This window comes from Dipodomys merriami, unplaced genomic scaffold (assembly GCF_024711535.1).
Source record: "Dipodomys merriami isolate MVZ:Mamm:240054 unplaced genomic scaffold, mDipMer1.0.p SCAF_818, whole genome shotgun sequence".
NCBI classification, from domain to species: Eukaryota; Metazoa; Chordata; class Mammalia; order Rodentia; family Heteromyidae; genus Dipodomys; species Dipodomys merriami.
In genome coordinates this window covers 369865-387138 of record NW_027206422.1, presented here as the reverse complement: position 1 = coordinate 387138, position 17274 = coordinate 369865, and the positions used below count along the sequence as shown (strand labels likewise).

The 17274-nt window shown below is 41.9% G+C and overlaps 1 protein-coding gene across 10 annotated transcripts in view; it reads left to right on the top strand.

Annotated features, from left to right (window-relative positions):
• LOC138819772 (endogenous retrovirus group K member 18 Env polyprotein-like) overlaps positions 1–16583 on the top strand; it is a 50656-nt gene extending 34073 nt beyond the window's left edge. For 5 of the 10 annotated variants that reach the window (XM_070011304.1, XM_070011303.1, XM_070011301.1 and 2 more), the window contains 3 exons: positions 1190–1274; positions 4741–4961; positions 6048–8000. In XM_070011304.1, coding sequence (XP_069867405.1) covers positions 1207–1274; positions 4741–4961; positions 6048–6343 — 585 coding nt within the window. In that variant the 5' untranslated portion in view covers positions 1190–1206 and the 3' untranslated portion in view covers positions 6344–8000. Of the gene's footprint in view, positions 1–1189; positions 1279–4740; positions 8001–14088 lie in introns of those variants that run through there. The other 5 variants (XR_011369621.1, XR_011369622.1, XR_011369623.1 and 2 more) reach the window with 5 other exon arrangements.
• Positions 16584–17274: the final 691 nt, after the last annotated feature.

The window sequence follows — 17274 nt, the reverse complement described above, 5'->3', positions numbered from 1 at the left end:
CCTGATACCACTTTTGTCATCCAAACATTTGTTTGTAATTGCCTCTGGATGTTTTAACATTGTCAGGGTCCCTGGAGTGCCTTTCTTATGTTGGGATAAATACATCTTTGGCACTTTCCTTGGTCAGTCGCTGGACTTGAACTCAGGGTTTGAGTGCTGTCCCTCAGCTCTCCAGCTCAGGACTAGCACTTGGCCACTTTAAACTCCAAAACAACTCAGCTTTGAGCACTCTGTTGGCAGATTAGAGATGACAATCTCACAGGGACTTTAGTCTGCCTGTGCCTGGACTGGCTTCAAACTGCAGATCAATGAGTTTTTTTTTTTTTTTTTTTTTTTTTTTTTTTACAAACAGTCACTTTTACTCCAATTAAAAGCAACAAAGATGGTCATTGGAAGTAGTTTTTTTTTTTTTTTTTTTTTTTTTTTTTTTTTTTTTTTTTTGTCGGTCATGGGGCTTGAACTCTGGGCCTGGGCGCTGTCCCTCAGCTCTTCAGCTCAAGGCGAGCGCTCTACCACTTGAGCTACAGAGCCACTTCCGGTTTTCTGGTGGTTTATTGGAGATAGGAGTCTCACGGTCTTTCCTGCCCGGGCTGGCTTTGAACCGTGATCCTCAGATCTCAGCCTCCTGAGTAGCTAGGATTACAGGCGTGAGCCACCAGCGCCCGGCTGGAAGTAGTTTTATAAGCATGGTTTTACTTATTAAATTACATTTGACAAACTTGTCCTATCTTTTACTGTGGGCCTTCCGGCAACTGTTACAAAAAATTTTAGGGGCAAACTAGAATAATCCTATTTCTTTTTACTTTGAAATAAACCTTTAGGAAAATTTTATCTTTTAAACTTGTCTGGGAGGCCAGCCACTCCCCACAACTTCTCAAATTTTTGCAAGGGGGATGTCATTTTAAATCCTTTTTGTAAAGTTATTTTAATTTGCATTTAAATGCATCATTGAAACACTGGGCTGTATATTCTTTGCCTGTAGGCTGTCCTGTGGGCAGTGAATAGAAAGAGTGGCCATATTTTTTTTCTGCAGTCTTTGTTACCTTTAGGAATTTACCTCCAATTGTAAAATAGTATAGAAATCAATTTCTATCCTTTGCTCATACACCCCGTATGGTCTAACTTCTGGCGATGAACATTTACAGAACCAAATATCTAATGTGTCTTGTGTTTTACCCTTAATTAACAGGCTTTTGGTCATGTGAGATGAAGCAAGGCCAGAGTCTGAGAGAGACTGTGGCATCTCCCAACATGTATGGACTGTTGCACCTCCTGTTGGTAACCTGCAATATTTCTACATATACTGGTTAGAGACCTGGTTTACACTGGCTTTTGCAGGCTGGTGCCACTGGTTTAGGCAGCTGTGACTGGGCATAGTCACTCTGGTCCCTTGATCTTAATTGAAGTTGATCGGCACACAGGGGAGAAAACAGAGAATGAAACCCTTAGCTTTAGTTTACTAGCCATGGTCAGTGAACAATAGTTAACTCTTAGCATAAATGGACATAGGAATGACATAATTCACAGCAAACTTAGTTACCAATTTCATTTACTTTGTAAAGGACATTGTCTTTTTTAAGTCCTTTTCCAAGGTCTTTTAAAACTGCCTGTTTTTTCTTTGGCTTAGTCAGGTCACAAAGTTTTAAAGCAATTTAGATTAATTCACAGCTTCCATTGACAAAGATTTTTAGTAGGCAGAGTAACCTTGAAACCATAATCACTTACATATAGTCAAATAAGACACAGACAGACATGTTTGTGCACAGATTATAGAGCGTGCTTAGATTTTAAAATAGACTTTTAAAGTTTTGAAATTTTAGTGGAACTAATTTTCTAATTATGATGGAACCATGTGGTCATTTTAAAATACAAAACTTTGCCAACAAGAAACCTAGTGAACAGGAGGCAATAGGAACATACACTTGGCCTAGCATAATGGCACCACAGGACAGGGGAGGAGGAAGGGGTAGTACTAAGCTGAAGTACCAAGATGCCAATTTGGCACATCCACCACTTGCTCAATGCTAGAGAGAAGATTAATACACTTTTGGTAATATCCAAACTTGTTGGCCTTTATTTCAGGGAGTTTAGACTTAAACTCACCCATTTTCTATCTAATGAGTAGAAACAAGCAATTACTGGTTACATTCTTCCAGGGCTTAACCAAAGCGTTTAGCATATGAAATACTTGTGAAAGAGGTTACAAGCAGGTAATTTTGGCAAGAGGCAGAGTTTAAGGGGAGGGAGAGAGAGAGAGAGAGAGAGAGCTACTTGCTCAAGCACTCTCAGAAGTGGAGTTTTAAATGTGGGGCCAAATTTAATGATGGGGACTCAACAGCCCTCCAAGGCCAGGTGGCCTTAATGTAAAGAAATTTAGTGTCCTTCCCATGGTAAGTGACCTGAAGCCATGTGCCTAGAGTAGAGTGTCCTCTGCAGTGCAGGTTGGCTCCTAAATAGGTGGTGGCCCCACCAGTGGAGACTGTCCTTATGTTGGTCCAAGGTGGGTCCTTGGGCCATGGTAGGCCTCTAGTGGCTAATTCCAGCACTTGGCCAAGTTTTTGGTCAGATGGTGAGGGTGGGGCTCAGTTAGCCCAGAAAGGCTCAGGTGGCCTTACCACTGATATTGGAATCAGAAACCCTGACCTCAGACAAACTTGTCACTTACCCTGGAGTGGGAATTAATTAGTGGGGCTGGATGGGCTGGTAGAGCACTCAGTCAGGAGAAAGTTACCTTGATGGTCCTCTGGTGACTGGAGTGAAGGATCTCAGAATAGGTCCCAGGGCAGCTGTTTGAACTCCCTTCTGAAGTGCAGGGGGAGCAAATGCACTGGGGAACCTATCCCAGTATGGAGCCACCAGTGAAAGAGGATCAGACACATCCATCCTATGGGACCATGCAGAGGCAGGCAGGCAAAGGAGAAAGATTATTACAAGGTTTATTAGAGGAGCCATATTTCCCCCAAGAGGGAGCACATGACCTCCATCATCATCCTGGTAGCAGAAGTATCTGAGAGAAAAGGAAGTGAGGTAGATGGGAGTTCAGGTGGGTCTGGGTGGAGAGAGGGAGAGACCAGTTGTATGGAGGGAACTCCAGAAATGGGAGGGGGCCCAGATGAGGGTGGAGCTGAGGACCAAAGGTGAGCGATCTACAAACTGCAGTTCAAAGCCAGTCCAGGCAGAGAAAGATTATCATCTCTAACTAGCCAGCAGAGTGCCAAAAAAGCGGGCAGAGTTGCTTTGGAGTCCGAAGTGGCAAAGTGCAATCCTTGCACTGGAGAGCTGAAAAACAGCACTCAGGCACTAAGTTCAAGTCCAGTGACCAAGGGAAATGTCAAGGTTGCGTTTACCCTAACATAGAAAGAGGCACTCCTGGGACTTTGGCAATAATGTTTGGCTCTTCTAAAATTGATCAGAGCTGGAGGTCATGGCAAGCTACTTTATAAGCATGCATAACTGGGCAAGAACTTGTCAACCATTTGTAATAGTTGGCTGTAAAAGGCTGAGGTTGTGAATTGTGGGGAATAGCTTAAATCCAAACTGCTCTGTATGTGCTTAAAACCCTAATTGGCAGTAAATTCTGGGCTGACACTAACCAAATAAATTTGTTTAAGAATAAAATATGAAATTGTTAGGACCAGATCAAAAGTAAAGAGATAGGGTATTAATCAGAACAAGGAAGGAGAAAATTCAAATTTAACTGAGACAAATAAGTCCCAGGTAAGCAGAGAAACATTGGTATAAACACCAAAATAAAACAAAATTGTGGTCTGATAATTACTAAAAAGATCATTTATATCAGGATTTAGACCAAATGTTAAATTTTCAAAGATAAGGGCTTAAGTAGAGAGTTAAGCACCAGGAGCTACACTAAACATCTGTATTCCAAAGGATGGCCTGCCTGTCCCACCTAGGCTATTTGAGGAGCTAAACAATGCTTTCGCCCATTTGGGGAGGTAATGTTTTCCTAGGATTTCAAGGTAAGACTTGTCCCACCTCCAGGCCTTGAAGCTGGGTGCAATGCCCCCATCTCCAGCCTAGATACCAGGATGTCTACAGGCAGTTGTGTGGACTCAACCACCCTATTTGCCTTGATGCAATTTGTAATCACTAACTGTTAGGTCTGCTTTTATAACTTGTTTGTCAATTACAAAACTGCCACTGAACACCTACAAGTGGAACTTCTTATGGAGCTTACCTTTAAACATCCTAGACTATTTAAATCTTTTACAAACCAAAGTACTAAACAGGCTATGCTGCTATAGCCGCCCCCCAAAGGGTCCATACAGTTATGAAAAGTTAAAAAATTATGCCTAAACTCTAGTTTGGAATAAAATGTAATTAGTAAAAAGTTGTCACCTTGACAAACTACCCCACACCATATTCTAAAAGCCAGTGTACAATCAGAAAAATATTAGGGGAGTTTACTAAAGTTAGTCCCTAGGTAAAACTTCTTTAATGAACCTGTGTAGACTAATGCCAACTGTTTACACACCCATAAAACATTTAAGCTTCAATTATTAAAAAAACAAAAAAGGGGAATCCCCAAGGGAACTTTTGCCTTAACCTTATTTACTCTAAATTTTTAAAATTTCACTCAAAGTGATCCTTTCACTAAAGCTGAAAAGCATTTTATCCCTCTAGCACCACCTCACTATCTATTCCCATATGGTTTAAAAAATTTAATCAATGAAGAATAAGACTAATGCCCCATAAGTGAAAATAGCGTTTCTATCATTCCAGATGGATCTACTGGCAACATCTGGGTCCCTTTTTGACTCATCCGACCTCCAGAGAAGCAAAAACAACACAACACAACCCTGAGGAAGAACATCTAGTACGCAGATTTGCAGACCTAAGGTTGAAGTCTGGAGGAAGCCATCATCCTTATCTTAAGAAAACCAGCTTGACCCCAGCAACATGGGGTCAGAATAAGGTGTTGACACAAGACCGAAGCCACCCTGGTCAGTACAAAAACCCCTAGAATACCTGAATATCTGTTTTGGCCATGATTGCACTGCTTGTGAATACTTCTGCAGTGAGTAGTGAACATGCATATTGGGCCTATGTCACTCACCGACCATTGTTAAAATTAGTGGATTAGCTAGACCAAGGTCCGGTGGCGTATACAAATGACAGCATGTATTTTCCTCCACCATGGGATCATGCAGACCCTACTCATCCAGGTGAGGAAGGCATACCTTATATTATTTCCTTAGGATTTGAGTCTTTACCACTGTGTTTAGGGACATCACCTTGCTTACCAACCAGAAGACAGGTATGGGCATACATCTTGCCTGATGATAAAATCAACAATCATATGGGGCTATTCAGCACAATTTCCTTAAATTTTATTGGTAAGGATCATTCTTATACAAATAAGACTGGGCGACCACCTAACCTAGTATGCCAGGACATTAATTATTGAATTTTGTTTATGTTTCTATTCAGTGGTCTCAGTGTCAAAACCCTAGAGGAAAGATTATACAGCATAATGATAACATCTCATTTATAGATTGAGGTCCTCATGGATGTTTCATTGCCAATTATTCTGAAAAGCATGTTGGTGATTGGTATACTAATAATTCTTCTGATGGTGACGTCTATACAATGGAGTTATAAATCATGTAGAACCCATTGGCTTGCTCACCTGACATGATGGAGGCCTTGTGCCTCGTAGGCCACATATAAACTTCAGGGGACACTTAGGGCCTGAGCAGTGGCATTTATAAAACTTGCCACCCAATTTTATACAACTCAGAATTGGATTGGTCACTTTACTAGGGCCCATGAGGCAAATTATACATTTTACAGGAACCATTCTTTTACTGTACAGGGTTGTATTAAACTTTCCTATGTCCTAGCCCACAGGGACAGTGTCAATCAATGAGAACCCACGCAGCCTGGACTCTTTACATGCTTAAATCATACTATTTCTTTTAATATGCCTTCTCAGTCTCTCCTGATATTAAGATCTCGCTTAGGGGTCTGGGTGCCTGTTAACCTCACCCGACCTTGGCAGGAGAGCCCCACTGTTGGTTTGTTGACAGGAGTCTTCCAGCAACTGCTGAAGAGAACTAGGAGATTCCTGGGTCTGAGTGTAGCTGTGATCCTTGAAATGACTGCTATCACCATGACTGCTGCGACTGCCGGAGTGGCCCTGCATTCCTCCATCCAAACCAAGGACTTTGTAGAGAAGTGGCTGGACTGTCACCAGCTATGGACTCATCAGCACAATATTAAACAGGACATTGATTCCCGTCTGAACACCCTGCAACACACGGTGCAGTGGATGGGAGACCAGATAATTGATCTGCAGAAACAGCTAACCTTCAAGTGTGATTAGAGCTCAATAAACTGTGCATCACTCCTACTTGATTCAACACTTCTAACATTACTTGGCAGGGACTTCACTACCACCTGCCAGTCTTGCAAGGAAATTTGACTTGGGACATCCACTAGTTACAGCAGGAAGTCATTGAGACTTTCTTGGCACAACTCCCTGGGGTGGGATATGAAGGTCTGGCTGAGGGAATTGCATCTGTGCTAAACCAATTGGACCCTCGAACCTGGTGGCACAGTTTTACCCATAGTGTTTCTACAGGATTGATTGCATTATGTCTTGTCAAGATATTGCTGTCTACATTCCAAAATAGTTTCTGCAAATCCCTTCTGCAAAGGATCTCTTGCTTACGGTTGTACTTAAAAAACAAAAAAGGGGGGAGATGTCAGAGGCATCAACCGGCATAACCCCATCTGTTGCTGTTTCCACAACGGGATCTGGGAACACGATGTGTGGTATAGGCAAGAAGGGACTACACCATGTGGGTATAGACAAAATTTATTGGAACATCACATGCTTATATACAGCACACAAGCAGGAGAAGTAAATCTTCAGTCAGGGGCAGAGAGTTAAACAGTTTTATGGGAGCACAGACAATGAGAGTTTAAACAGAAAAAGCTAATCCTTGTCAACAAATGTGGAGCAGTTCCACTAAACAAGGTTGTAAAAGTAGGTAAAGCACAGGTGATTTACACATGGGGGGGGGTCTCCAGGCATTGTTCTACGTGGTTAAGTAGATGAAGCACGAATGGTACTTTGAGCAAACCATTACCTGAGTCTTGCACCGGGGCAGAACCTTTGCCCAGCATGGAGGAAAGGGTGTCCCTTCCTCCCCGAGAAGAATTGGTAGTGGTCCTGTGGCTCAGGTGGTAGGGCACTTGCTTTCAGCTGAAGAGCTGAGGGACAGCGTCCAGGCCCAGAGTTCAAGCCCCACAACCAACAAAAATAAATAAATTGGAAGGAAGGGATGCATGTCTGTATGCACCCTCAGGGCACACAGGTGCTCAAATGGGGTTTTGCAGGCCTATGCCTCCAACACCCATATGAACCCCTCTCCTTCTGCTCCCACTCCAGCTCCCAGATCTTAGGCAGATTGGGTGGAAGGGGGCTGTGTCAGTCCTGGAGTTTTTCTCCACCTCTGGCTGTGCCTGAGCAGCTGCAGGAGCCCTGGCCCATGCTGCACGAGGCAGCAACAACTGCTGCAGTCGCTGCTGCAAGTTTGGCCATTTGGCTCCACTCCTGCCTGGTTGCCCTGACACTGGAGGAGTCTCGCTGGCTCCTTTGCTGTTTCACACTGCACCTCCAGCCTAGGGATGAGCCCAGGAAGCTCGGCGCTGGAGCCTTTGAGGCCTGAGGTCAGCCACTGGAGGGATTTGGAGGGGCTGCCCTGCCTGCAGGGTCTGGCCTGAGGAGCCTGTGCCCCAGTCATGGCTGCTTGCTGCTCAGAAGAAGCGGCGGTGGAGCTGGCCTGTAGCCGGCTTGCTTGCTCCCTCCGAGGCTCTTACAGTTGTGTTACTGGCAGAACAATATCCCAACTGCTCTAGTACTATTTTATTGTATTTTAAAAATAAAAGACTTCATGGGCCCCATAAGTGCTTTATGAAATATGACTGGCAGCCGCTATTTAAATAAATGTGAGAATTCAGGAGTTTTTCTTTTATCTTCCTAAGTGATTTTTTTTGTCTGTCTTGGGACTTGAACTCTTGGCCGGGGTACTGCTGTCCCTTAGCTCTTCAGCTAAAGGCTAGCACTCTACCACTTGAGCCACAGGACCACTTAGGTTTTCTGGTGGTTTATTGGAGATAAGAGTCTCATGGTCTTTCCTGCACTGGTTGGATTTGAATCTCGATCCTCAGATCTCAGCTTCCTGAGTGGCTAGGATTACAGGCAGGAGCCACTTGTGCCCAGCTCTAAGTGATCATTTTAAAGGCTAAGCATAATAGATCACTCCTGTAGTACCATCTACTTGGGAGGCATAGATTGAGAGGATTGCAATCCAAGATCAACCCAGGCAAAAAGTGAGATCTGATCACAATCATCAAGCTGGGCTGATTCCAATAATCTCAGCTAGATGGGAGGCTGGTCCTGGGATGGGAAGAAAACAGGATGCCCTAACTTAAAAACTAAAGTACAAAAAGGCCGTAGTGTGGATTAAGAGTTAAACACCTGCCTAAGCATGAAATCCTTTGTATAAACCCTAGTACTGAGAAAAGGAGGGAGGGAGGAAAGCAGGAAGGGATATAGGGGAGGGAGAGAGATGTTATTTCATTAATTTTACATTTTTCCTAACACCATTCATTTTGAGTTTCTTTTGCTCAAGACTAGCACTCTGCCACTCAAGCCTCAGTACCACTTCCAGCCTTTCTCTTTATGTGGTACTGAGGAACCAAACCCAGGACTTCATGTATGTGCTAGGCCAGCACTCTATTACTAAGCCACATTCCCAGTCCTTCTTTTATTTTGTAAGATGAGCTTTGGTTTTGTGTTCTTCTCTTGGCATGGAACTTAGGCTAGTCTCAACCTAACTTCTGACTCAGCCTCCTAAATTCAGAGATTGCAAACATAGATCACCATACTCAGCTCAGGATTCCTTTGAGAGAATCATCTTTTCAGAGACAGAGTTATTCTGTCTTCCTTGGATTGGATGGCCTTTTGCTTTTGGCATTGTGTTAATCCCATTTCTTGTCTTGATATATTTCTCCTTCTAGATCAATAGAAAATTTTCAGCTTCCCAACTTGAAGCCTATTGGTCTCATCCAATAATATCACAAAATTGGTGAATACCATTACCTGGCATCATGGGCATGCCAGCCAGCTAAAACTCAGCTATCAGATGGGCTTGGGCTTCAACAATGCAGGCATTTCTCTGCATAATCTGAAAACTGTCATAGATAATGTTGGTTTATTCCATCCTGTTTTCAGCTGCTTGCCATTCTGAGCTTTGTATGTTTTTGCTTTCTTTTATTTATTTATTTATTTATTTTTGAGTCATAGGCCTTGATCTCTGGGCTTGGCTTGGGTGATGTCCCTGAGCTTTTCAACTCAAGGCTAGCACTCTACGACTTGAGCCACAGAGCCACTTCTGGTTTTCTGGTGGTTTATTGGAGATAGGAGTCTCACGGACTTTCCTCCCTGGGCTGGCTTTGAACCACGATCCTCAGATCTCAGACTTCTAAGTAGCTAGGATTACAGGTGTGAGCCACCTGTACCCGGCCCTGACTGAATCTTGAAAAGAGAAGACAGGAATAGGTCAAGAGACACACATTATCAAAATGGGGATGGGAGGGATCGAGAGTCCTGACTGAGCAGTGGATCCATATAAAGTCTGATCAGACTTACTCCAAACATGAAGGAACATCTTCAGTCTGGATGTTGGATGCCTCTAAACATTGTCAGGGACATGAAAGGAGCAGGGTTGGGTTGAAGGTTTAGGGAGCACTGTGGGATGAAGTGTCATTAAAAACTCAGCTCTGGGGCTGGGAAGTTGGCTCAGTGGTAGAGCTCTTGCCTTGCATGCCTGAGTCCCGGGGGTTCGATTCTTCAGCACCATATAAGCAAAATGGAAAGCCGGAAGTGGCGCTTTGGCTCAAGTGGTAGAGCACTATCCTTGAGCTGAAGAGCTGAGGGACAGGGCACAGGCCCAGAGTTCAGGCCCCACAACCGGACCCTCCCCCCCAAAAATAAACTCTCAGTTCTGACAGCACAGATCAAGTGTATGTCTTGGGAGTCCCCTGTTGTGCTGTGGCAATGCTCTTCCTGTGTATGTCTGCCTAGAGGGGGAGGTGTTTGCTCCTCATTTGTCATTAATTCTAGAGGACAGAGGAGCCCCATGAGTCCAGTAAACAGATGCTTTCTGGCAGCTTCTCACAGTGTTTCCTCCAGGCAGCACCATGCTCTTTACTTGCTCTGATGAGGCAGCTGCATATGGGTCTGCAGGAATTTCTTGTCAAGAAATTAGAGAGTCATTCATTCATTACTCTATAACAAAGAGTGGCAATGCCTAACTATAGGTTGCTTTGTTATTCCAATGTGTGTGCTACTGGCACTGGCTTGTCTCTTCAGTCTGCACAGGCTCAGGACAATACTATAGTCAGCTCGGACACACCAGCTTACACCCAGTCACTACTCAGAATGTGATGTCAAAGCTACTCCTGGTAATAGATGACAAGGCTGTTTAAATCAGAATAAGATCACAGCAGAATGCACTACGATATCTTTTTGCTCCTCTGATTTTACAGCTTCTAAGCTAGTGTTTCCTGGCTTCCTATCCTTGTGGCGTAGTATGAGAGCCATCTAGGTTGTTGCAATGCATCAGCCAGGAGAAGGGTGTCTATAGTCAGAGTATGACACAAAAAATAGCATCTGTGGTGAGGTTAGACTTGGTGTTGGATTATAATTAAGCTATTTCTGCAAAGCTGGGAAGCATGGAAATGGACTGCCATTGTGAAATGGACATGGGATAATTTAGGAGACAACAAGGATCTGAGTAGCTCTCACCTGTAATCCTAGCTACTCAGGATGCTGTGATCTGAGTACTGAGGTTCAGAGACAACCTAGGCACAAATATCAGATAGTTTCTTTCTTCCAATTAACTAGCAAAAATGAACTAGAGCTGTGGCTGAAGTACTAGCCATAAGAAAAAGAGCTAAGGGTCAGCACTGAACACATGCTAGCATGAAAAAAATGAGAAAGACATAAGAAGGGAAATTACAAGAAACTTACTGTGAACAATTAGACCTCTAATTATCTTTCTTTTTATTAGCAAGTATTGGTTGTACAAGAAGGAGGTTGTGACGTTCCCATACATGGATACAATGTATCACAGTCATACCCACTCCATCACCTACCCAGTCTTATTTCCAGTTAACACTAAAAAGCCAGAAGCAGTGAGGTAGCTCAAGTGGAAGAGTCCCAGCCTTGAGCAAAAATCTGAAGTGACATTACCAGGTCCTGAGTTGAAGCCCTAGTACAAGGACCACCACACCCAACAAAAATAAAATATTCCATGGGAATGAATGTAGATCTTGTAACATACAACTACAGAAAATAGTAATGTCTGGCATTGAGCTCCCTTAAATTATAAATAACATGAGGAAACAAAGGTCCAAAGTCTTTTTGAATAGCATTTTATTTTCTGAGGATAACAGAATAACAAGACATTGTTATTGTCTGTTCTGTCACATGGTGTTAGATATAAGTATGAGATACTCTGCAGGAAGAACCTCTGTGCAACTTCTGAGGAAACAGAAGTTGGCTGTTCTTTTAAGGGTGAAGGAAATACTTTGTATCTTTTGATGGCGGTGAATCTATGGGAAATCATCAACCTATTAAAAAAACTAGATATAGTTATAGAATTATATCATCTTATATTAAGAAAGGTCATTAAAGGCACTTTAAAACTAAACAAAGAGGGGCTGGGAAGGTGTCTGAATGGTAGAGTGCTTGCCTCACATGCATGAGGCCCTGGGTTCAATTCCTCAGAACCACATAAGCAGAAAAGCAGAAAGTGGTACTGTGGCTCAAGTGGTAGAGCACTAGCCTTGAGCTGAAAAGCTGAGGGACAGCTCCCAGGCCCTTTGTTCAGACCCCATGGCCAACAAAATACATACATACATACATACTTACATAAACTAAGAATAAGAACTTTAAGAGCGTAAACTAATAGAAATGGAATATAACTTAAATAGCAATCTACAAATTTATACTGTTAAATTCATTGAGTACTTAAACAAATGGGGAAATTCAATTCTTTCCCATAATAGATTGTTAACTGAAGAATATAATTTGAGTGAGGGAATTTTGTGTAGATGCCTATTACATATCATCTAATAGAAATGCCATGTAAGCCAGAACACAGAAGCCTCCCACAGGACATAGTGCTGTCTGAAAATGAACTCATGGAAAAATGGTACAAAACCTCGTTCAGAAGTCATACTAAAATTTTTCTGTGTATATGCTGATCCTGGGGTTAGAACTGAGGGCTTGGGTGCTGTCTTTGAGCTAATTTTGCTCAAGACTAGTGCTGTGCCACTTGAGTCACAGCACCACTTCCAGGAGTGTTTTAGTAGTTTTTTGGAGATGAGTCTCATGGACTTTCTTTCATGGGCTGGCTTCAAACATTGGTCTTCAGATCTCCACCTCCTGAGCAGCTAAGGCTATAGGCATGATCCAGCAGTGCTGGGCTCCAAACTGACAATTTTCTCTCAAGAAATATCACTTCACACTGAAATAGTGAATCCAAATAGCTCATAATGGAACAAGGAATAATATTTCCAGAGCAACCTATAGTGGATCTATTCGCATATACTGTGACAGATACCAAATGTTCCCAAATCAAATCTACCCTAACCATTTTTCTCTCATAGACCCTTCTTAAAGCAATTTCAGCAGGTTTTGTTAGTTTGTTTTGTGCTTATTCTAGGTCTTGAACTCGGGGCTTGAGTACCATATCTATGCTCCTTTTGCTTAATCTTAGCATGCTACCACATGAGCTACAACCCATTTCCTTTCTTTTGGTAGTTTTTTTTTTTTTTTTTTTTTTTTTTTTTTTTTTGTCGGTCGTGGGGCTTGAACTCTGGGCCTGGGCGCTGTCCCTCAGCTCTTCAGCTCAAGGCGAGCGCTCTACCACTTGAGCTACAGAGCCACTTCCGGTTTTCTGGTGGTTTTTATTGGAGATAGGAGTCTCACGGTCTCTCCTGCCCGGGCTGGCTTTGAACCGCGATCCTCAGATCTCAGCCTCCTGAGTAGCTAGGATTACAGGCGTGAGCCACCAGCGCCCGGCCTTTTGGTAGTTTTTTGGAGATAAGACTCACTGATTTTTCCTGCTTACAACCTTCTGAATAGATAGGATTAAAGTTGTGAGCCACTTTCCCCCACCTTCATTGTTTACTTTTGTAGGAGCACATAAAGTACTTCCACCACATTTGTCCATTTGCCCTTCCCTTCACAATGCTACCCCCACCAAAAACCTTATAATAGATTTCTTAATCCTTTGATTAAAGTAAACTAAGCAAAGAGACAATTAAAAATGATATGCTATGTCTTAGGTTGCCTTGATCTTAGCAGAGTATCACTTCAAGTTAAAACTGATTAACAAAAATTGAAGAAAAATACCGAGGAGACTCAAAATTGAACAAAGTAAATCCTAATCTTCAAGTTTCAGGTCTCCAAGTAAAAGGAAAGCAGAAACTGTTGTTGGGAGTTCCAGGTAACCAGTGAGGCTTGATAGTCAAAAGTGATGTGTGATCCTGAAGTCTGAGGGGAGTATGAGCAGTACTAATGTATAAGTGTTTAAAATCCCTCACTTCAATGGTTATGCTGGGGTGAAGTTGAGAATGTCCTTGTTCAAGGTTTTGGGTATCATCATATTTATGACTTCATGAAATCCCATAACATCATGATGCCTCTTCCTGAAAATTCATTGAGTAATCCTAGCTACTCAGAAGGCTGAGATCTGAGCATCATGGTTTAGTTATCTCCAATTAATCACCAAAAAGATGGAAGTGGAACTGCAGCTCAAGTGGAAAATCACTAACCTTGAGGGGGAAAAAAAGCAAACAAGAACAGATTCTAAGCCCTGAGTTCAAGTCCTAGCAGTGGGGATGGGGAGAGTTTGATTGAGAAGGAAGACAAAAGACAGTCAAAGCCAAGAGTAAAGTAGGCCCTAAAAGTTCAGAGATTACAACCTAGAATGCCTTTAACCAAGGATGCTTGTCTTAGTTGGGTTTTTCTTATTGTGATTTTTATAGGCAAACAGCATTGAATTGGAGAAAAAATAGCTTTCTCAACCTAAACCAAATATCAAAATGAAGAAAAAGTCTATCTTGTGCAAGCCTATAAAGCAGGAGTTACTGGAGGGGAATGAAGAAAGCCTAAAGAAGAGCTCAGCATCCCAGAGAATGGTGTGTCAGACCAGGAAAGCAAAGAGGAGGACCAGGAGCCAGAATCATCATGTGACCTCAACTCTGTGGATATGTGCAGAGTCATGTGTTCACTCACTAACTCTTAGGATTTTGTCATGGCTAGGAAACTAAACTCGCTCCTTACTCAAATTTTCCCTTTCATCTGCTTGATCTCAAAACTTCTTAACTTGGGTGGCATTTTTTGTGCTTTTGAAAATTTTATTATTTCTCAAAAACAGCCTTTGAAGTGTTAAAAGGACATCTGGGTGAATAAAGTGGAAATATTCGAGTTTGGTTAAAAAAAAAATGAATGAACTGAGGCAGTTGGAAGACCATGGGAAGAGGTGTAATAAGAATAGTCTCTTACGTGGGAAAAGTCTTAGCAGTTTTACCTTCAGCTCCATCTGTAAGAAACCATTAACATTCTCTATTAGTAGAGTTATTATTTGTATAATTAAATTTGGAATTGGCACTTGATGATCCAAATATTAAGTACCATGTCCCCTGAGCAAAGTTTAGGTTGTTTGATATAAAGTTGAAGAGCCTACAAGTTTAAATTTTTCTTTAATATAATAAGTAACAGACTATTTTTCAAAATCTACTTGGTATGGCGAACTTGAATTGCTAGGCCTGGTAATACTTTTCATTGTAGGAACAACTAGTTTTTCTACATAGCTCTTACCCTATACCCTGATGCCCTACTCTGCTTTGTTAGCCTTGTCCAGTACTTTGGGATGTAGTCCTTTGGTTTATTTTTATCATTCTAAAGCTAGTCTCTATCATCATAGATATGTCAGAATTGGCATGTTGGTCTAAATATCTGGTAATAAATCTATTTCTTCCACTGTTAACCCCACAGACATCTTTAGGTAGAAAAATGTTGTTTCCTGCTCTTTGCCTTAGCACCATCTTCCTAGAAAAAACAGCACCATGAGAGCCAAGTAGAGGAAGCGAATGCGCAGGCTGAAGGGCAAAAGAAGAAAGATGAGGCAGAGGTCTAAGTAAACCAGTTTGTGCACCCATCAAGGCCAGAGGAGCAGGAGGAATAAGGAATGCCATAGGCTGGGACGCTGAGATGTTGGACTGCATGCCGCTGTGATTTCCCAGTGGATCCAGAACTTTCATTGCCAAGATCATCTCTGAAAGACACACCTTGCTCATAACCAAGCATCCCCTGATGATCCTGTGCCCCAGACCTGTGACATTCTGGACTAGTTCTGTTCATAGTTGTGGCCAAGTGTGACACATGTACAATAAACCATCTCTTTTGCTGTTGCAAGAAAAAAACAGAAAGAAAAATGTTGTTTCCTTATTGAAAATTCACCCATTTCAAATATTTTGTGGAAGTTTCTTTTTTGTTTATTGTTTTTTGTTTTTTGGATTTTGTTTTTTGTTTTGTCAGTCATGGGACTTTAATTCTGGGCCTAAGCACCGTCCCTCATTCTTCAGCTCAAGGCTAGCACTCTACTACTTGAGCCACAGTGCCACTTCTGGTTTTCTGAGTAGTTTATTGAGATAAGAGTCTCAGGGACTTTCCTGCCTGGGCTGGCTTTGAACCATGATCCTCAGATCTCAACCTCTTGAGTAGCTAGGATTGCAGGCTTGAGCCACCGGTATCTGGCTGGAAGATTTTTATATGTGGATTTATGGAGGGGTGTATTTGTTTTCTACTTTTCAAACCATTATTTAATGACCATTATTTTGGTATTGAGCAATTTTATTATTTTAATTTGGGGCATTGCTTTATTTTGTTATGTTTTTGCCCATAATGGTATTTGAAATCAGGGTCTCATACTCACCTTACTTGAACCACTGCTCAAGTCCAGCTCTTTGCTTGTTGAAGATGGAGTTGCAGACTTTTCTGCCTGGCCTGGCTTTGAATCACCATTCTCCAGATCTTAGCCTCCTAATTGAATTTTATGTGTTCAATAGTGTGGAATGTAAGCCAGGCATGGGAAGCTAACAACTATAATCCTAGCTACTCAGGAGACTGAGATGTGAAGTCAATCCCAAACATAAAAGTTCATAAGTCTCTCAACTCTAACAAACTTCTCAGAAAAGGCTAGAAGTGGTGCCATGACTCAGGTGGTAGAATGCTAGCTTTGAGCAGAAGAAGCTCAAGACAGCACCTAATCCCTGAGTTCAAGCCTCTGCCTGTTGGGGTGGGGGGCAGAAGATTGGGTTTCAAACAGTCAATTGGAAACTCTTCTTCCCAACATTTCATGACCAGTCTTCCCTCTCCTCCTTCATAAAGGCCACAGTATTACAGGTTTTCTACCAGAGTCATAGAAACTGGTAATATTAAGTGCTTTTTGTTTTACATTCAATTCACTTTGGAACTTTAAAAAACTTCTATAACTTATAATATTTATACTACTGAAAAATAACTGATTTTTTGAAAAGCATAGAAAAAAATCTTTGTCAAGGGTCCCAGTGGATACTAAGGAACATTATTGGGAAATTTTTACTTGGTTGCTTGTCTGTTGAATCATTTAAACACATGTGGAATTTGGGGTTTTTCAACATTTTACCACCAAATCTTCAACAAACTACGTTGCCTCATTGGATTTTGCTTCAAAAATTATAAAATATTTTGACATATTTTTGGTTTGGTCTTTTGGGGATTTTGGCTTTTGGAGTGCTAGTGGGCCAGTACGTAGGCTTGAATGGAGGTCTGGTATCTTGCTTAGATTATTTTGTTCAATGCAATCACTGTGTCATTTAAGTCAGATTTCCACTTCTGGTTTTTGCTACTTAATTGAAATAAGAATCTTGAGGATTTGTTTCCTTGGGTTGGCATCAAACTGTGATCTTCAGATCCCACCTTCATGAGCAGCTGAAATTACAAGTATGAGCCAAACCCTGGATATATTGTACTACCTATAAAACCAAAAGATGGACAAAATTCAGAAGCAAGTGTGTATGATATGTATTTTACATAATTATATAGACAAATATAACCATGTAAGTGTGTGTGTGTGTGTGTGTGTGTGTGTGTGATTTTAAATGTGTAGAGGGAAATGAAGATGTATT